This window comes from Ipomoea nil, unplaced genomic scaffold, assembly GCF_001879475.1.
Source record: "Ipomoea nil cultivar Tokyo-kokei standard unplaced genomic scaffold, Asagao_1.1 scaffold0980, whole genome shotgun sequence".
Lineage (NCBI taxonomy): Eukaryota > Viridiplantae > Streptophyta > Magnoliopsida > Solanales > Convolvulaceae > Ipomoea > Ipomoea nil.
This window is the reverse complement of record NW_017617408.1, coordinates 1462673-1484667: the sequence shown is the minus strand read 5'-3', so window position 1 is coordinate 1484667 and position 21995 is coordinate 1462673. Positions and strand designations below refer to the sequence as shown.

Here is a 21995-nt window from a genome sequence, read left to right as displayed (position 1 = left end):
GGGATGTGGTTGCGTTGAATCTAGCATGTGCATAACCACTGTGTCTTTAGGTAAGCATTGCAACAGTGAGCGTGGATTTTTTTTTATTTTTAAGATTGTGCAAGTTTATTGGAATTACGTAACCAACATAACCCAACTATATGAATATGATTTTTGTATAGGCGTATGACAAACCTAATAAAAAATTGAAATTAATAAGTGTTAGAAAAATAAAATATAGAATATGTGGCTCAAAATCCATTCAATTCTATGAAGACAATCATCTGCTTCGCATGCATGTACGTGTAACACGTTTCTCCGAAGTTGGCTCTCATCCGTGCTTGCTGCTTAATTCTAGTTCACTTTTGATTGTATAAATAGCAGTAATATTTGCTTTGTAATAAACACTCATTCATACATCAATATACACCAAATTGAATTCTCTTTCTTTCTCTTTATTCTCACGTAGCATACATATATATATTATATTAATTTCCTTAATCCTCTTTTGAGTGATAATATAATATATATATTCTCAATATTCTATTTATTTGTCATTTATATATTTTTCCCTATTTATATTATTTAACTTTTATAATTCTCAATTTTCGATTCTTCGCTTCCGCTATATTCCTAACAAGTGGTATCAGAGCGGTTTAATTGAGAGTTATTTTCAAAGATGTCGACTGTTACCAAGTTCGATATCGAGAAGTTCGACGGAAAAATTAGCTTTTCTATCTGGAAGGTTCAGATGGAAGCCGTTCTAACCCAGAACGGTTTGAAGAAAGCTCTAGCTGGTAAGAAGAAGAAACCAGCTACAATGACAGATGAAACTTGGGAAGATTTGGATGACAAGGCGCGTTCAACCATTCTTTTGTGTCTGTCTAAAGAGGTTTTACGTGAGGTAGTAAGTGAGACGACTGCGTTAGATTTATGGTCCAAGCTGGATACGCTTTACATGGCCAAAACTCTGGCAAACACGCTGCGTTTGAAGGAGCGTCTGTACACAATCCGTATGACGGAAGGTACTTCTATTAAATCTCACTTAGATGAATTCAATTCTATTTTATTGGACTTGGAAAATATTGATGTCATAATTGAAGATGAGGATCGTGCTGTTTTATTGCTTGTCTCTCTCCCTAATTCATACAAGCATTTCAAAGAAATTATGCTGTATGGTAATAGAAGTGATACCCTTACTTTCGACAATGTTAAGTCGAACCTATTGTCCAAAGAAAAGTTTGACTTTGAAATTAAGTCTGAGGACAAAGGTGAAGGCTTGATTGTAAGGGGTCGTTCACTTGAATCAGGGAGTAGCAATAAAAATTCTAGATCCAAGTCCAAAGGACATAAGTCCAACAAATCCTGTAAGTACTGCAAGAAGCATGGTCATGATGTGACTGAATGCTTCAAGCTGAAAAACAAGCAAGAGAGAGAAAAGCAGTCCGTTGAAGCTAGTGTTGTTGAAAGTGATTCAGATGGTGATGTGTTGTTATCTGTTAGCTCCGGTGAGAAACGGAGTGAAACCGAGTGGATTTTGGACTCTGGTTGTATATTCCACATGTGTCCCCACAAAGATTGGTTCATTTCTCTGGAACCGGTTGATGGTGGAGTTGTCTTGATGGGTAATGATACCCAATGCAAGGTTAGTGGAATTGGAAGTGTGCAGATTAAAACTCATGATAACGTTATCAGGACTCTTACCAATGTTCGGTATATTCCTGATTTGAAACGCAATCTGATATCGTTGGGCACCTTGGAATCTCTGGGGTACAAGTACATAGCTGAAGGTGGAGTTTTGAAAGTTATAAAAGGCTCTCTTGTTCTCATGAAAGCTTCTCGATCTGGAAGCGTGTACGTTTTGCATGGCAGTACTGTGACGGGTTCAGTAGCGGTATCCTCATCGATGTCTGATGTGGATCTCACTCAATTATGGCATATGCGTCTGGGGCATATGAGTGAGAAAGGCATGCATCTCCTGAGCAAAAAAGGCCTCCTTGGTGGTTTAGGTACGGGTAAATTACAATTTTGTGAGCATTGTGTTTTTGGGAAACAAAAAAGGGTTAGTTTCTCTACTGCTACACACCGTACCAAAGACGTATTGGAATATATACATTCCGATTTATGGGAACCGACTAAATTCCAGTCTATGGGAGGCTGTAGATATTTCATGTCTATTATTGATGACTTTTCCCGTAAGGTTTGGGTCTATTTCTTGAAACACAAAAATCAGGCTTTTCCTATTTTCAAAAAGTGGAAAATACTTGTTGAGACTCAGACAGGGAAAAAGGTCAAGAAGCTCAGGACAGACAATGGCTTGGAATTCTGTGAGTCAGATTTCAATGACTTCTGTGCGGCAAATGGAATCGCCAGGCACAAGACCTTGCCTGGTAAACCCCAGCAAAATGGTGTTGCTGAACGTCTAAACAGGACATTATTGGAAAGAGCTCGTTGTATGCTCTCTAATGCTGGGTTATGGAAACGGCGTGATTTCTGGGCCGAGGCCGTTTCTACTGCTTGCTATTTGGTGAATAGATCTCCACATTCATCCCTTGACTTCAAAATTCCAGAGGAAGTTTGGTCAGGTAATCCTGTTGACTACTCTATCTTAAGAGTTTTTGGATGTCCTGCTTATGCTCATTCCAATACGGGTAAATTAAACCCGAGAGCGGTCAAATGCATTTTCCTTGGTTATGCCTCTGAGTCAAAAGGATATCGTCTATGGTCTCCTGATTCTCAGAAAATCATTCTGAGTCGAGATATCACTTTTGACGAAAATGCACTACTTTCTTCTGGAAAAGTTCCCAGTACAGGTGAGACGCAGAGTACTGGTGAGAAGGTGGAGTTTGAGTTCAGGCCTATTGATAGTGTTACTACTGCTGATGGTAATACTAAAGATGATGCATCTACTAGCACAACACCTCTCGTCGAGCCACAACGAGAGTATTCCATTGCTATGGATCGTCCTAGGAGGACAATTAAAAAACCTGCTAGGTATGCTAGTGATGATGAAACCAACATGGTTGCTTATGCTCTTTCAGTCACACAGGAAGTTGATGGTGATCCATCCTGCTATTCTAAGGTTCTTCCTGTTGCTAAGTTCAAGTAGTACTTGAGTTTAGTCGGACTGTTTCAATTGTTAATTCCACAATGGATTTGATCCAAGGTGGAGATTGTTAGAAAAATAAAATATAAAATATGTGGCTCAAAATCCATTCAATTCTATGAAGACAATCATCCGCTTCGCATGCATGTACGTGTAGCACATTTCTCCGAAGTTGGCTCTCATCCGTGCTTGCTGCTTAATTCTAGTTCACTTTTGATTGTATAAATAGCAGTAATATTTGCTTTGTAATAAACACTCATTCATACATCAATATACACCAAATTGAATTCTCTTTCTTTCTCTTTATTCTCACGTAGCATACATATATATATTATATTAATTTCCTTAATCCTCTTTTGAGTGATAATATAATATATATATATTCTCAATATTCTATTTATTTGTCATTTATATATTTTCCCTATTTATATTATTTAACTTCTATAATTCTCAAGTTTCGATTCTTCGCTTCCGCTATATTCCTAACAATAAGAAAATAAAAGTATGCATACCCCTTAGGAACAAAAATCTGCATGCGAGATTAAAAAAGAAAGAGAATATGTCGAAATGAAATATGATAATTGTAGGATGAATTACCAATTTTTTTTTAACATGTATAGAATTTTACATGTGACTAAGTGATGCACCAACATTGTTATTTGTGTTGTTAGTTGTATTACACTACTCAATGGCATGTGCAAACATGGGGGTACGTGTGTGCGTTCACGAGTGTGCTCATGAGCGTATACAGGAGCGTGCATTTCATAAAGCAAATGAATGAAATGACCATGAGTGTGCATGCACGGAGTTTGGTGTGTGCGTTACAATGTAATAGACCAAAAAACAACTTAAAGAAACAAATATAACAAGAAACACAAAGTAACAATAGACTATAGTAAAAAAGAATGTATTATTTATTGCACTTGACTAGATTAACTAGCATACTACAAACATTTGCTCATAGCCTTAATATAAACCATTGACTCTTTAAGACAATAATTCTGACATTTGCATTCATGGACACACTCCGCACTATGACGCACACACCCAACACCCTATTAATATTTAGGGTACATCACAATAACAAAAAAATTTAATTTTTTTTTTTAAAAAAAAAACCATAAATGCAAACTGGAAACTCCTCTAACGCACACACTAAAATATGCAACCCACACCGAAAGCACAAACTTATACTTTGAAACGTACATACCTCCTTCATAACTTTTCATCGTAATACACAACACCAAAAATTAAAAATCGAATAAAATTAAGCAGCTGATAAATGTAACGCACACACTCTGCCACTATGACGCACACATCTAATACCCAAACAATATTTTCAGTACATTAAAAATATTATTGCACAACAATGTCACACATCACCTAGTAATTTGCACACACCATCCAACACCAATGCACAGAACAGCGTAGGTAATATAATCACATCTAATCCGAGAAGTATAGGCTCAACATGCAATTATCTACGACCTGCAAACACATCCCCATACGCTTTGGAATATCCTCAACCTGCAAGTTCAAGATGTCCCCAAGTCCAATGTCACGAATAGCATTCCTTTGACAGCATACAGATCCATCATTTAAAATTGCTTATCATATTACTAAAATAAGGAAAAAAAAAAAGCAAAAAATGTACAGATAAACAAGAGCAAAAGAGTTGAGTGCTCAAACCAACTAAATACAATGCACGCACTGAATTTGTGGTTCACTCTAAGCAACTAGGAAAATACAATGCAAAAAAACCACCAATTAAGCTAAAATGAAAGATAGTCGCAGAAGGAAAAACACCCCAAAATCTACAGTCTTTTTTGCCTTCTCTTGCTCTCCTCAGAACCCTAGTCCTTTTGTTTTTGTTTTACCATTTGGATGCAACTAGAACTTAAAATCGAAACTAGTTATTTTGCCCAAACAAGGTAAACAAATACTCAAGAAGTAACTTCTCCGGGATGAGTACATTATGTTTATGAAGCATAGATAATGGTTTTTTTCATTGTTTAAGTGCAAGGCAGTTACTTATATGGCTTTCTAATGTAGGTTTGAGAGTTTTCCCATAATGCAGACAATTCAAGATGTGCTTGCATGGGGTTTGGGAAGAAAACATAAAGTAGTTCGTTGTTGTAGTTACTCTTTAAATGGGATAAAAAGCTGCATTTTTCAAGTACATTTTTAGGATTAAGCGCTTACCACTATGTCAAAAACGGCAAGGGGCTGAACTTTGCCCTTTACTAGCCTCCGCCCAACAATCTCCCTAGCCACATGGTGCTGGACTTGGCCCTTACTTGCCAACGTCTAACAAAGAGTTAGTGACAAACTGAGATAATACATGCCAATGGCAATATGCTCTGCGAAGTAAAATTTACTTTCAGTAATAAATGATGTATTGACTACAAAAATCTAGATGTCCTCAAGTTAATATAAAGCGATGTATGCATATTGGCCTATATAGGGCTTAGAGAGGCATTTGTGGTAAACTCTAAGCACACACCTAACTACTAAAAAACACACTTCTCACCACCATAAATGATATCAAGCACATAATAGAGAGCCATCCCCAGCACATTGAAACGTGAGCATACTACACTCTCTTTAATGTTCCCAATTACTGCTATTAATAATAATAAAACAAAAATCAGATTTCTTTTTTTTTCTTGTTTTTTTTTTCTTTCTATCAAGCCGGTGGCGAGAAATTTCTCCCCATGGTGAAAAATATTATGTTAAACATAATTTTTTTTTTCTCCCCATGAGAGGTGGTGCAGATCTAATCTGTAAGAAATAACAATATTATAGCAAATTAGCACTGCAAAACCAGCAACTAACATCAAAACTCAAAAAAAAAGTGCTGAAGTGCAATGTGCTGTGCTGCTGTGCACAACTAACTTTAGTACATCACCTATCCCTCTAATCTCTCTATCCTCACCAGTTAGCTCTCATCTATCATAGGAAAATTAGGGAAACCCCAAAATTAGGGAAATTATGGCAAAATCAGATTTCAAAACTCAAAGCTTAGGGCAAACAATTGAACAAATTATTAAAATTAAGATTTATAGCACAAGGGGTGAGAAGTTGAGAACGAGACTACGAACCTGAGGCGAGGCTGTGACTGGACAGTGGTGAAGACGGAGGCGGCTCACGATCGGCGACTGAGGCGGGATGAGAGCGAAGACGGAGACCGGGAAGCTGGTGGCCGGTGGCGAGGCAGAGGTGCAGGCGCAGATGGCAGTGGCGAGGCAGAGGTAGCAGCTGCAACACTCGGGAAGAAGAAAAACCGAGAAGAGGCAGAGCAGCTGCGACTCTTGGCGTTGAAGAAAAACATACGCACAAGGAAACAAATAAAATATCACAGATTTTGATAAGGAAAGAATTAAATACGTGTGCAAAATTGCTCAACTACCCAAAGTATATTACAGATCAGCCATTTACAAATAAAAAAAATCCTGAAATCTGAACCGTTAAAATAAACAAAAAATGAATGCTCAGGATCTCATCTCACCATCTCACCTAACTAGGGGTCTCATTGGATCCAATATATATATATATATATATATATATATATATATATATATATATATATATATATATATATATATATATATATATATATATATATATATATATATATATAGAACCACAAAGAAAGTAAGCAAGAAAGAAAGATATAGAACCAAGAGAGTGGTTCTGTGGGCGAGTTGAGTATGTGGCCAGATAGATTGCCAAGCCGGTTAGGTCCATTCACGATTCGTGAAGACCTACCTCCCCACGAGTTAGAGGTTTCGTAGTTACGGATGTGGCGGATGCACGAGATTGCACCGTACGCTAGGGCTTCACTGCGGCGGAGTATCTGCCTCGCACAAGAAGAGAAACGAGAAGTATGAGAAAGTTTGAGCAAGAAAGAAATCGAGTCAAGAGACTCAAGAGAAAGAAAGCGAGTCATTGTGACTCTAAGAAACCTCCACATAAAAGTATTCTATTTACAAACGAGTGTATAAGTATATTTATCCTATTGCATCTGATTGCATTTGAGTATAGTATTGCACAAGATTGCATTTAAGTATAGTATTGCACGAGATTGCATAATGAGAACGTTTGCACGAGATTGCATAATGAGAATGTTTGCACGAGATTGCATAATGAGAATGTTTGCACTAGATTGCATATTGAGAATGATTACCCGAGATTGTATATTGAGTATGATTGCCTTAGTTGCATATTGATGTATGATATTTCTAGTTTGCATGATGAGAACTTGAAAGCATGAGAATAATTTCTTATTGATTGATAGCACGAGATTGCTTGATAAGTTTATGTGTTAGCATGAGATGGTTATTGAAATGTTATACAGAATTGAGATTTGCTATGTTATGTATGCGATAGTATGAGCATGTTGTCAGGTTGATATCGTTGAAGTATGCCTATTTGATGTTTTAGGTTGTGAGCACATAGAATGCTTTGTGGTTTATATCAAGGTTTTGTCTAAGTGATTGCTTAATTTGAGGATGTGAACAAATGTTTTTCCAAAGTATATACTGTAGTATTTTACAGGGTTGAGTGTGGTTATATTTATCATCGTGCTAACGTGTGTTTTCTATTTGTCTATTTGCAAAACCCCTTTCAGGTGCGCCCAGATTTAAGAGTGCTCGAGTTAGACTAGTGTAGTTAGTTGCTATGTAGTCTAAACTCTTTGGTCTTTTATCGTTGTTTTTGAGATTATGGATGTAGGCACCTTTTGTTTTGTTGGTGATAGACACCGGGGTGCTTTTCTCCAAGTTACTTTAATGTAGTAAATTTCGGATGTTAGTTTGACTTGATGTTTAGTTTTACCCTTAGCCTGTGCAATCACCGTGGGAAGGTGGTTGTGGCGCTGACATTCCCACTAAGTTTGTTAATTAAGTTTGATTTTTTCCGTTGCTTAGTTTATCTTAATTTGGTTTTAGAACTTTAATTAAGTTTAAGAAAAGTGGGGTGTTACAGCAGTTGTGTAATCGCTAAGGGGAGAATCGAGAATCCAGCGTTGCGCAATTCTTCAAGGCAGTTGGATTGCCACTCGTCAGTTTCAGGAAGCTCCGGGGGAGGGTCACCCGTCACCATGATCGTCTCGGGAAGGCGGAGACGACCACCGGCTGCCAGCGTCGGAAAAGAAAATCGAAGATGGATTGGGGAAAATCGTCGATATGGGCACTTCATTGGTTGCAATCATATTACTGGGAGCCTAAAAAAAGTGCTATTCAGAGCGGTCAACCCACCAAACTTCATAGGGAAACAAGGGACAGATTAAAATCATTAAATGAATTCGCTTATTGTTTGAAAGGAAAAAAGATTGCCACATATCTTTCACTCCAGATGTGTATTCTATCATTGTCTATTTCTCTGACCCTCACTGCCGGCCACCATCATCGGAAAGTCGTCGCCGCAGGGTGTTGCTCCGGCATGCCTCTGTTGCTACGTTCGTCTATGAAACAAAGGTCGCCGGTGAACCGTCACCGGAGCCTGTCTCTTTCTTCTCCATAGCAACTGTGGCCGCCTTCACAGCGTTCGTCGATAGAGGAGACCGCTCCAAAATAGCGAAAGATTTTTTTTTTTTTTTTTTTTTTTTGCTTTATTTATGCCGAGTCCACAATTAGAGTCATGTGTTGTCGCTTTCAACATGTTTGCTTTGCGTGTGAACATATCCATAAACATATATGTTTTTGTTTGCTTTGTCGTGTTGTCAGTTGTGGATGTATACAATTACTATTCTATCCCTGCTTTAGACGGCGCAGACGGAACAAAGTAACAGGAGGACAAAAGCTGGTCAAATTTCGAAATTCGGAGGACCACGGATGACATTATGAAAGTTTAGGACTATATGTGGCTAAACCACCAAACTCGAGGGACCATGACTGGTATTTACTCTATTACATTTTCATCTTAGTTCGATTCGTCTCACGGACAAAGACTGTGAGACAGTCTCACACAAATTTTTGCCCCATATAAAAATTTACCATGTTTGATTTTAAAAAAAAAAAAAGTCTTTTAAAATTTACAGAAGTATGAATTGAACTCAAATTATGATGTGGAAACGTGTTCACCATGTGCATGGTGAACACAGGGGTAGATCCATAATTTCTATGCTGTAGATTCATAATTTTGTTTTTCATTTGTTGTTAACGACGTTTCTCTCTTCGCAATCGCATTATTTCGTCTTCGCAATACAGATATTATAAATCTACAATACAGAAATTATGAATCTACAGTATAAAAATTATGAATCTATAGTACGATATAAAAATTATAAATCTATAATATAAATGTTATAAATCTACAATATAGAAATTATAAATTTACAACTTAGAAATTATGGATCTATTCCGTGTTTACCATACACATGGTGAACACAGTTCCATAGCATAAGTATTGTGAATTGAATACACCTTTAAATTTGACATCCTACATTCCAAATACTAGGTTTGATACGCCTTGATGGTCATATAATTTTATACTAAAATTTTTTTGGCAATACCATTTAAAAACGAAAAGGCTAAAATACAAAAAAAAAAAAAAAAAAAAAAAAAAAAATCTTCAGAATCGAGAATTACGTCTCACTGTCTCAGGCTTCTAAACCCCGCTAAAAATATTCAGAATGGAGAAGAAATCATAGCGAAACCGCTAGCTCGAACGGTTCAACTCAACGTTAGTCGTAAGAATTCTGGAAGGATGGTGAGTTGCGGCGAGTAGTTGAGCCTGTGATTCTATTTCAGTGAATTTATCTTCAGTATAATGTGGTCTTTTATCTGTGTTTTTTTTCCCCTTCTTTGTTTGGGTTTTTCAGTTCTCCATCTCAGCGATAAATGATACAGATTCTCGAACCAAATGGGAACCCCTAGCTCCAACAAAAGAAGCCCAGGTAAATTATGTTACTCTTTTCTACATAATTGCTTCATATATTTTTATTATGTGAATATATATGAATGGCGAAGTGCTTTGAATTGTTGAGATTAAAGTTTTTTTTTTTTTTTTTTTTTTCTTTTCTAACCTCAATGTGAATTGTAATATCTCTCTTTAGAAGTGTTTGTAGTTTATGCTAAAACTGTCTGTTAACATACCTAGATTGTATTTTTTTTATTTTTTTTTCAATGATTGAATCATATGCAAAATCTCTTCCCGAGCTTTACTAATTTTGAATGCATCATATATTAAATTAAAAAAAATGCAATGATGAAAGCAGCTCCTTGGAATCATATTCCAAAAGATTGATCATCACAGGGAGAGCTGACTTGGGTCCATTCAAGTCGTTTTGTGATCTCATCCTTAAATCTATTTGGAGTTTCTAAATTTGTATTTTTTGTTGAATTATGCTAAGAAAAGCAATGGAGTACTTTCTTAGAGTTGCTCCTTCTCCATTGCCAAAAAATAGATGAGATTGTTTAAAGGGTGGGGGTTTAAGTGACTAAAAAGAAGATTAAGGTGGTAAGGTGCCAAAAAAGTGAATTTAGATGGGCAAAGTCCATTTTGATGATTGTCAAAAGATCAATTTTTACCCCTCTTAATCTGCCTCTCTTGATTTCTGGATGTGCCCAAATAACAAAGTTTCATGTCCAAAATAATTTGTTTTCTGAATTGGAAAATATAAAATGGAAAACACTATTTTCCACCTTAACAATGGAATTTGGAAACCACTATATGTTTAGTTACAAAAAATGTTTTCCATTACCCATCTCCCCTTTTCTAAAAATTTCCTAGTTCTATTTTCCATTGGAAAACTAGAAAACATGTTCAAATTCAATTTTTTCCCACTTTATAAAATATGATGAAGTTATTCAAAATCTAATTGTTTTATTCATATAAATGTACCAATATGAGTGGTAGAGGATAATAATGGTAGTGTTGGTGGTCGTAGGCAGTAAGGCAGGTGGCAGTGGCGGAATAGGTAGCTGGGGTGGAGTAGGTAAGTTCGGTGGGGTTGGTAATCATGAGAGAAGGCTCATGTATGTTTTTGTATTTGGAAAAATTGGGAAAACATATTAGTGTTATTTAAATTCCTTTGTTAAGGTGAAAATGGAGTTTCTGAACATTTTCTATTTTCTAATTCAGAAAAAGGTTCAATTTGAATTAAAAAAAAAAAAAAAAAAAAAACTCTATTTTCTAGTTTTGCAAAGAGCTAGGAGAACTCTCCAGTTACTAAGTAGGCAACCTGTGGAAAACTGGCAACGCTGAAGACATTGAGAAGACAATCAATTAGTTTTAGAACATAAAATATATTTTATGCATATGTATGAAGGTTATGTTTAGTATAGTGATTGACACCGACTCTTGTGTACTAGGGTTGGCTGTCCTTTTATCATAGCTTTGCATTATGAGAAAGCTTATGATAAAGTTATTCTATTTTTGTTTTTATAATCCAAGCAATAGAAATGAAAGAATGAAAGGAAGGTGATTTATAACTAGACACCAAGCCATTCTATCCAATAGAAGACGCAACAGAAATGCCTGGATTTGGAAAATGCTTATGTTATTCTGTGACCTGATAGACTAAATACTTGTAAAATTGCACATTTCTACCAAATTGTTTGCTCCAGATTTTCTCCCTTTAGTGAGCATAAGGCAGGTCCATAGGATGTCATATAAAAGAGTTCTATAGTTTTCTCCACTCACAAACCTTTACTTCCACAACTATCTTAATCATGCAAAGCAACACCAGCTTGTCACGAGTCTCACTATGGTTCAGACAACAATACCCACATGTGAATGAGTGACTTACTGCTTAGTGTTTAGTCTTTTAATTACCAAATAATATATGATGATACCTTTATCGAAAAGGGGAGATTAATTTTCTGGAATAATAAAGAAATAAATGATTCCGAGGGCAAAGTAGGCAAGATCAGAAAGATTATGATGAAAATTATACTTGGATCTGGTGGAACATTTTGGGAACAAGTAAAAAAGTAAAAGAGTTTTCATATTTAGTGAGTGAAAATTTTTAAATGCTACTGTTTTTGGGAGTTATTGTGCCAAAAATTATGGAATATTTCAATTAGGTGCTAACTGCTAAGAGTATCAGAATGAAAAAAAAAAAAAAAACATAACTGTTGATTATTTCCATGTTACTGTTATTTGGAGGTCAGTCTTTAAAACTGATCTATTCTTTTATTCAGACAGTATAGAGCTATATTAGTTCTCTGTTTTGCATGTGGTTTTTGAATAAAGACAACTTATTTGATTCATTCATTGGTTGTCTCAGGAATTTCATCTTTCACAAACTTATCATGAAGGACTTCTGAAATTACAAGCTAAAGAATATGAAAAGGCCCGTGAACTTCTAGAGGCTGTCTTGAAAGATCCCTTGATTGGAAATGCCAAGGTATTGTACATGATTTGTTTTCTTTCATGCCTATGAATTTCTATATTTTCCAGTACTTATGATATTTTGATTACCCTCTCTCTCCCCCCCTCTTTTCTAGGTGGATAGCAGTTCTACTGATGGCCATCTTTTACAGCTTAGGTATGGAACTGGCATCTCCTTCTCAAAATAGGCTCCTGTTGTGTTATTGACTTATCCATGTTATTTAATTTAATGTTTATCTAGTTCAATTACAAAATAAATTTTGTTTGGTGGCATCACTAGTTCAGTTACGAAGTAGATTTTGTCTGGCAGCATCAATTAAGAAAAGGATTTTTCTGAATTTGAGCATTTTAGAATGTACTCAAAAATTGCTCTTACGCACATTGTGATAAACACATTGTAATGCTGAAATACTCAAAATTTGTTCTTTATTGTTTCTTGATATGTAAAGCTGGTTCTAATGTTGTATGCAAGAGGTATCAATGCATTATGCATGTACGGTATACAATAATGTCTGTTTTAATTTTTTTTTTTTTGGGTGGGGAGAAGTGGAAGGCAGTGGGGTGGGTATTCTAAGATAAAAGTTCTTGGGTATTATTACCCAGCACTTATTTAGCTTTTCTGCAGATTTTTGGCACTGAAGAATCTTGCTGCTGTTTTTCTTCAACAAGGTTCTGCCTATTATGAAAATGCTTTACAATGCTATCTTCAAGCTGTTGAGATTGATACAAAAGATTCTGTACTCTGGAACCAGCTGGGAACTCTGTCATGCTCAATGGGGTTATTGAGCATTTCACGTTGGGCATTTGAACAAGGATTATATTGCAGCCCCAATAATTGTATGCACATTTATTCATTTCTTGGAATCTCTTGAGTTTACTGTGCTGTACCACTAATTATTATTCTATTCTATTAAGAACACCATTCTAGTTGATTAGTTGATTTATTTTCTAACCATGTAATGATACTCCTTGGATGTTAAAAAGAATATTATTTTTTACTGAACTCTTTCTGGAACAATTTGCAGGGAATTGTATGGAAAAGCTCATGGAAGTTCTTGTTGCTATTGGTGATGAGGTTGCCTGCCTTTCTGTCGCAGAACTAATTTTAAGGCATTGGCCATCTCATTCTCGTGCTTTGCATGTTAAAAATACTATTCAAGAGTCTGAACCAATTCCATTCTCTCCAAGAGGCATAGATAAGCTGGAACCAAAACATATCCGACTGAAATTTCCAGAGAAGAGAAAAACAACAGAAACTGACCCAGATGATAATGTTACATATAAAAAGTTGAAGCAATGTATGGAGTTTCACCTTCCAGAAGTTACCTTCACAGCCCTTGCTGATGAACTCCTCAAAATATTACGTCCATTGGCTGAATGCTCTTCTGAACTTGGAACAGGAAATCATAGGCCAGGTGACACTAGGATTAGTATACAGCTACCTCAAATGTCACAAAAGAGTGTAGATTCAGCAGAAAGTAAAGAACCTATTTTCTCTCAATCCAGTGAAAGCAATTTCAGTGGTGATTGCAGCTCTGATAAAGGTATTGTTTCAAGAGAAAAGGAAACAGTCAGTTGTGGGGAACAACCTCAAGAGAGGCGAAGTAGCCGCCTTGAACGGCTCAGGAGTCGAAAGCCAGGTAAAGAAGAATTAGATTTTGTGGCCAATAAGGATCTGGCTAAAGTTGTAACAAAGTTCCTACAACCTTTTGTTGTTAATGAAACTGGAATTAGAGATTATAAGGGTGAAAATAGTTGTTCCTACCAAAGTAAGACTGTAGATGAATCACTTTATTTTGAGTATAATGATGTTATGAAATTCATCCAGAAAACTGGTAGAAATTGTGGTGCTTATCATTTAGGGCACTTGCTTTTAGAAGAGGTTGCTGCCAGAGGCATTTTGCATCAGGATGGCATTTCTAGATTTTTGGACTTAGAGAAGTTGACAAGGCATTGGGGTCAGGAAAGAACTCCTGAATGTTGTCTTTTTCTTGCTGAGCTATATTATGATGTTGTGTTGTGCTCTCATGACACATCAACAACGGCAGGCTTTATATCAGAGGCAACATATAACCTATGTAAAATAATTGAATCTGTTGCATTGGATTACCCATTCCACCTTAATAGTTTGGATGGAAATGAAAACTTTTCTGCTGCAGATGGTTTTCCGAGCAACTGTTCTAGCAGTACTCTTTTGAAGGACAATTATCCCTTTTGGGTGCGTTATTTTTGGTTAAGTGGACAGTTATCGAAATTGGATGGTGACAAAGAAAAAGCTCGAAAAGAATTCTCCATTTCATTTGCATTGTTGACAAATGAGGTAAATAAGAATGGCTCTCAGCCAGTTTGCTTGCCCCACTGCAAAAGCATTAGAAAGCTGACTGTAGATGGAGTTCTCCATGAAATTCACTTATTGGAGGTTGAATTTCTTTTGAAGGATACTATTAATAAGACGATCGATGAAAACATGTACTCTGAATGTGTCGAAATACTTGCTCCTCTTTTATTTTCCTCGAAAGACGCTCATCTTGGTGCATTATACACTGCCAATCAAGGAGGTGGAGAGTGTACTTCAGTTGAAGTATCTGCATTAGATGTTCTACTCAAGGCATGCCAACAGGCAGAACCTATGGATATTGAGGTCTACTTGAGTTGTCATCGAAGGAAACTACAGATACTTGTTGCTTCAGCTGGTGTGGAAGACACTCTTGATTCCCATAAGATGAATCTCTCTGTTAGTGAAACAGAATCAAAAGAAAGTCCAAACAAGCTACAGTGCCATTTGTTTGCTGAAGAAGTGAAGGCAATTTCCGAATGTATCTCAAGGATAAAGAGCATCATGTCTGGAAATTCTGTATGTTTTTCATTCTTATAATTTGGCTCATTTTTGTTTTAGTAGATGGATAGGCTTTTTTGCTTGTTCCAATGATAATACTTTGAAAAATATTTAGATTGGTAATGTGGTTTAAGACTGATTGGAAGCAGTGCAGTCATGGATTCAATTTCACAGTCATTCTCAGCTTGACCTATAAGCTTTTATAACTGCAGTGACTGTGACCTGGTTTTCATTGGATTTTTAATGTCAATAGTTTAGTACCTGCCCCAGTCATTGTTACTGGAAAATCCTTCTAGAAAGCTAGAGAATTGAGCATATTATATTGCCTGCAGATTAGTATTTTCTTGTCTCTTTTGAGATAACTAGTTGAGCTGCACTGCATTCTGGATCATGACACATTTTTCCTTGCAGAATGTTCCTGTTCAGACAACTATTCTTGGCGATATTCAGTCCTTGCTGCTAAAACTTATGTGCAAAATTGCGAATTCATATTTATGTCAAAGATCCTCTGTAATGGAAAACTCAGATCAAAGTGAACCAAGAGATAGATGCTACTTTATTGATGCGGCCATTGCTTTCTGTAAACTTCAACACTTAATTGCCAATGTGCCTATTAAATCTCAGGTAGGACATGTCTCTTACTATGGATGATATGGATCTTTATATTTCAGTATTTTTGGTAGTAGTGCTCAAGTTTACTTTTCTGTCAATATTTGTCTCCTAAATTTCTAGTTCAGTTCTTATCTTAAAGTTCCCATTCATAAGTAACTTCTTTAAACTGCTTATACCAGACAGAGTTGATTGTGGCAGTCCATGACATGCTTGCTGAGTTTGGTCTCTGCTGCGCACGTGGGGATGGGGAAGAGGAAGAAGGAACATTTTTAAAGTTTGCAATAAAGCACCTGTTGGCCTTGGATATGAAGCTTAAGTCTACTCTCTCTCCCTGCAAGGAACCTGAAATGCATCAGCTTAATCAACAGTCTTCCCATGATAATCATGTTAAGAGGTCTGACCAGCTCTCTCAGGATAACCATGCTGACAGCTCAGTGAATGAATCGAAATCGGATGTGCTGAATGTGGAAGTACCTCAGGCAGAAATAGATGAAGCCAAAGCTTCAGATGAAAATATTGTTCAAAGTATGCACCCAGAGAACACTTCCCCTGATAAAGGTTCTGAAAATGAGAAAATAGAAGTTGCTACTGACAAAAATGTTGGTGATGATCCTAGATTAAAGAAAGAAAATCCTGCTGTTGAATGTGAAAATGAACTAACTGAGGATGAAAGGGAGGATCTTGAAATTGGGATTGACAATGCATTGGACCAGTGTTTTTACTGTTTGTATGGTCTGAATCTGAGGTCTGATTCATCTTATGAAGATGATTTAGCCATCCACAAGAACAGAAGTCGATGTGATTATCAGACAAAGGAACAGTGTGCTGATGTTTTCCAATACCTACTTCCCTATGCTAAAGCTTGTTCTGTGAGTATCTCTTCTCTTCTCCATCTTCTAGACTGTCCCCTTTAAACCTCTCCATCTATGGGAATGACAACAAACAAACTAATTAGTACTCTAGTATTCAAATCATGAATTATGTTATGTAGTAATTTTTCCAGGTCTTCTGCATGAAAATTGTAATTCTTAGTCACTTTAAATTTGGGTGTCAATCAGAAAACTGGACTGGCTAAACTTCGGAGAGTACTAAGAGCTATTCGCAAACACTTCACAAAACCACCTGATGATATTTTAGCTGGAAATGCAATTGATAGATTCTTAGACAATCCTGATTTGTGTGAAGACAAACTATCAGAGGAAGCAGGATCTGGTGATTTTCTTGATACCATGACAGGCATAATATTTTCAGACCCCGGAGGCCTCAAACAACAGAAAGCGTCATCAATACAGAGGTAAATATACTTAAGTAGATTGAGTTTGAAATTATGTATGTAATATTCATTATGAGTCAGGAATGTACTGTACAAATTGCTAAATCAGGAATGGACTGTAGTCACTGTACAATAAGCTAAATTTTGTTTGCAGCTCTGAGCCATACCTTGAAGTTTATAGCAATTTGTATTATCTCCTTGCTCTATCTGAGGAACTGAGTGCAACTGATAAATGGGCTGGCTTTGTTCTTACTAAAGACGGGGAGGACTTTGTTCAGCAAAGTGCAAATCTTTTCAAATATGATTTACTATACAATCCATTCCGCTTGGAGAGCTGGCAGCGGCTTGGAAACATTTATGATGAGGTAAATATTTTCTCTCCATCAATGGAGATGCTGCAAAGTTGAAGGCACTCTTTATTGAGAGGGAAAGGATTGGGAATTGACCCTTGATGTCTTGATTGATCAAAGACTTATTTGGCCATGCAGGAGGTGGACTTGCTGCTTAATGATGGTAGTAAGCAGATAAATGTTTTAGGATGGAGGAAGACTGCTACACTTCCTGAGAGAGTTGAGGCAAGCCGAAGGAGGAGCAGGCGGTGCTTATTGATGACTTTAGCTCTAGCAAAGACAGCAGTTCAACAGGTATAGTTCTCTGTTTAATTTTACAAATGTCTTGGATAGTTGGATGTGTTGAGAAAGATGTAGAAGAGTTGTTTTATTCCTTGCTTGTCTCAATGAGGAGACAACAGATAAATATATACAGACTAAGAGACACAATCCTAATAGACACAACCCTACACAACTTCAACAGCTATATTTCTACAGACACAACTTTTGTGTTTCAACACTCCCCCTCAAGCTGGAGCATGTATATCATATGCACCAAGCTTGTTACAAATGTATTCAATCCTATGACTTCTTAAAGCTTTAGTAAATATATCAGCTAATTGATTATTTGAGCCTATAAAAGATGTAGTAATATCTCCAGAAGTAACTTTGTCTCGAACAAAATGGCAATCAATTTCAATGTGTTTCGTCCTTTCATGAAAAACTGGATTTGATGCAATATGCAAAGCTGCTTGGTTATCACAAATGAGCTTCATGGACTCCTTTGTACAAATCTGCAGTTCGGTAAGGAGGTTTTTCAACCACACAAGTTCACATGTTCCAACGGCCATAGATCGATATTCGGCTTCTGCACTTGATCGAACAACAACATTTTGCTTTTTACTTTTCCAAGAGATTAAGTTGCCACCAAGAAAGATACAATATCCAGATGTTGATTTTCTATCCCATGCACCTGCCCAATCTGCATCTGTGTACCCAATAATTTCAAGGTTTCCATGGTCTTTGTATAACAAACCAGTGCCTGGAGATTTTTTAATATATCGTAAAATCCGAATGGCAGCTTCCCAATGACTTTCACGTGGAGATGCCAAGAACTGACTAACAACACTTACCGCAAAAGAGATATCAGGTCGAGTTACAGTTAAATAAAGTAATCTTCCAACCAATCGTCTATATTTTCCCGGATCTTGGATAAGCTCCCCCTGATCTGGTAGGAGTTTGATATTTGGATCCATAGGAGTGTCAAGAGGTTTGCAATTCATCATACCTGTGTCTTCTAGTATATCCAATGCATACTTTCTTTGTGATATGCAAATTCCTTGCTTGGATTGTGCTACTTCAATTCCCAAAAAGTATTTTAACTTCCCCAGATCTTTTGTTTCAAAATGTTGGAATAGATGTTGTTTCAACAATTGTATTCCTTCAACATCATCTCCTGTAATGACAATATCATCAACATATACAACAAAATGCTCTTACCATGTTGATGTCTATAAAAGACGGAATAGTCAACTTTGCTTCGATTTAAACCAAAATTTTGCACTACTATGCTGAACCGTCCAAACCAGGCACGGGGAGATTGTTTTAGACCATAGAGAGAACGTTTGAGCTTACAAACCAAGTTACTCTCCCCCTGAGCAACAAACCCAGGAGGTTGCTCCATGTAGACTTCTTCCTCTAAATCTCCATGCAGAAAGGCATTTTTAATATCTAACTGATGCAAGGGCCAATGATGAACGGCAGCCATAGAAAGAAAGATTCTGACCGAAGCAATTTTAGCTACTGGTGAAAAGGTGTCAGTATAATCAATCCCAAAAACCTGTGTATATCCTTTGGCTACCAGTCGAGCTTTAAGTCTATCAACCTGTCCATTGGGTCCAACTTTCACAGTATAGATCCATCGGCAACCAACAGTTGTTTTACCTTCGGGTAATGGAACTAACTCCCAAGTTCCCGATGAATGAAGAGCAGCCATTTCATCAACCATAGCCTGACGCCAACCAGGGTGGGAAAGGGCTTCTTTAACAGATTTAGGGGCAGAAACAGAAGATAAACATGTGATAAAAGCATGATATGAAGGTGAGAGACGATCATATGAAATAAAGTTGTATATGGGAAAGGGATTTCGTGATGACCTGTTACCTACACGACTTGCGATAGGAGAGCTTGTTGCTGGAACCGGGTTCGAGGGCATAGCTCGAGAGATGAATCAGTTGGGATTTCATCGATTTGAACTGTCGCGGGTGGTCGAGAGCGGCGATGATAAGTGTAAGGAAATGGGGTAACACTGTTGTTTTGTAAAGGAGGTTCAGTAGGTGAGGGATTAGGATTTGTAGGTGATGACGGATCTAGAGGTAAATGCACCTCGGTCCCTCCTTGAAAAGTAGGAACAGGAAGAACATCAGGAAAATGAGAGATGGAGGTCGGTAAACTAGACGAAAAGAAAGGTGTTGATTCAAAGAAAGTAACATCAGAAGATACATAAAATCGATGCTTATCAGGGGAATAACATCTGAAACCCTTTTGCAACCTAGAGTACCCAACAAACATGCATTTTAAGGATTTTGGGGAAAATTTATCACGCCCTGGGGTAGTGTCCCGGACAAAACAGGTGCACCCCAAAATTTTTAAAGGAAGAGTATGAAGGGACTTATCGGGAAATAAAATATTATAAGGTATCTTACCATGTAAAACAGATGAAGGCATACGATTTATTAAATAACAGGAATGAAGGATAGCATCTGCCCAGAATTCTGGAGGGACTTTATAGTGGAGAATCATGGTGCGGGCTGTTTCAACGAGATGCCGGTTTTTACGTTCAGATACCCCATTTTGTTGTGGAGTATCAGGACAAGATGACTCATGGAGGATGCCCGCTGAATCAAGAAAGTTAGATAAAGGAGTTGTAAAGTATTCTCCAGCATTATCACTTCGTAAAGTTTTAATAGACACCCCAAACTGATTTTTTATCTCATTAACAAATTTTTGAAGAACATTAACAGCATGTTTGGTTCACGGAATGAATTTTGAGGTAATAGGAATGCTATTCCATAAGGAATGGAATAGGGAAGGAATATAATAAGAATTGTATTCTATTGTTTTGTTCGCATAAGGAATAGACTTTAGGAATTATATTACAGTGTTTGGTTGATTTAAGGAATAGAAATGAAATATGTTTTAAAAGACATAAATACCCTTATAAAAATATGTGATGGTGGCGATGGTGGCGATGGTGGTGGCGGTGGTAGTGGTGGTGGTAGTGGTGGTGGTGGCAGTGGTGGGGGCAGTGGTGGTGGTAGGGGCGGCGACGGTTGTGGTGGTGCTGGGGTGGTGGTGGTGGTGGTGGTGGCGATGGTGGCAGTGGTGTTGTGGTGGTAGTGGCGATGGTGGTGGCAGTGGCAGTGGTGGTGATGGTGGAGGCGGTGATGGTGGTGGTGGCGATGGTGGTGGTGGCGGTGGTAGTGGTGGGGGCAGTGGTGGTGGTAAGGGTGACGACGGTTGTGGTGGTGGTGGTGGCGATGGTGGTAGTGGTGGCGATGGTGGTGGCGGTGGTGGTGGTGGTGGCGATGGCGGTGGCAGTGGTGGTGGCAGTGATGGTGGTAAGGGTGACGACGGTTGTGGTGGTGGTGGAGGCGGTGATGGTGCTGTGGTGGCAGTGGTGGGGGGGGGGGGGCGGCGACGGTTGTGGCGGCAGTGGTGGTGGTGGTAGCGGTGGTGCTCTTGGGTGGTGGTTCTGGTGGCGGTGGTGGTAGCGGCGGCGGCAATGGTGGTGGCGGTGGTGGCGGCGGCGGTGACGATGGTGGTGGTGGCGGTGGTGGTGCTGGGGTGGTAGTGGTGGTGGTAGCGGTGGCAGTGGTGGGGGCGACGGTGGTGGTGGGGGCGGCGACGGTTGTAGCGATGGTGGTGGTGGCGGCGGCGGCGGCGGCGATGGTGGTGGTGGCGACGACGGTGGTGAAATAGGATAAATTTATATATAGGATAAAAAATTAGGTTAAAGAAAGGGGTAAAAAAGGAAATAGATTCTAAAATTTATTCCTGAGCGTTCAGTAATAGGCTAATACCAGGGGGGGCCCTAGTAATAGCTATTACCTTATTTGAGGTAATAGGCTATTACCAGGAATATTATTCCTGGTAATAGAAATGGTTACCAAACAAAGGAATAGGCCTATTACTGGGAATGCTATGCCATTCCCGGCCTATTCCGTGAACCAAACGGTCCATAAGTACTTCAGAACGGTTTTGCATTAAAAAGACCCATGTACAACGAGAAAAATCATCAGTGAAGGTAACAAAATATCTAAAACCAAGAATTGAATTATAACGAAAAGGTCCCCAAACATCAGTATGAACTAAAGAAAAAGGGAAAGCAGCTCTCTTATTAACACGATTAGGAAATGATGTTCTAGAATGTTTGCCAAGCTGACAGGCTTCACACTCTAGGGTTGATAAGTGAGACAAACTAGGGACAAGTCGCCTTAATTTATTAAGGCTAGGATGTCCTAG

At 37.9% G+C, this 21995-nt stretch overlaps 2 protein-coding genes across 2 annotated transcripts in view; one reads left to right on the top strand and one right to left on the bottom strand.

Moving 5' to 3' along the window:
• Positions 1 to 4333: 4333 nt before the first annotated feature.
• LOC109179768 lies at positions 4334 to 8297 on the bottom strand. Its single transcript, XM_019329264.1, has 3 exons — positions 8186 to 8297; positions 6187 to 6485; positions 4334 to 4612 (listed from the first exon to the last, which is right to left on the bottom strand). The coding sequence occupies exons 1-3, from the start codon at positions 8295 to 8297 to the stop codon at positions 4532 to 4534; spliced, it is 492 nt and encodes a 163-aa protein (XP_019184809.1). The 3' UTR covers positions 4334 to 4531.
• A 1340-nt stretch (positions 8298 to 9637) lies between these two features.
• Positions 9638 to 21995, top strand: part of LOC109179864 — a 21220-nt gene continuing 8862 nt past the window's right edge. The window contains exons 1-11 of the mRNA XM_019329336.1: positions 9638 to 9796; positions 9909 to 9983; positions 12318 to 12437; positions 12538 to 12578; positions 13047 to 13258; positions 13447 to 15275; positions 15669 to 15881; positions 16049 to 16738; positions 16928 to 17163; positions 17297 to 17507; positions 17631 to 17786. Coding sequence (XP_019184881.1) covers positions 9794 to 9796; positions 9909 to 9983; positions 12318 to 12437; positions 12538 to 12578; positions 13047 to 13258; positions 13447 to 15275; positions 15669 to 15881; positions 16049 to 16738; positions 16928 to 17163; positions 17297 to 17507; positions 17631 to 17786 — 3786 coding nt within the window. The 5' untranslated portion in view covers positions 9638 to 9793. The remainder of the gene's footprint in view (positions 9797 to 9908; positions 9984 to 12317; positions 12438 to 12537; positions 12579 to 13046; positions 13259 to 13446; positions 15276 to 15668; positions 15882 to 16048; positions 16739 to 16927; positions 17164 to 17296; positions 17508 to 17630; positions 17787 to 21995) is intronic.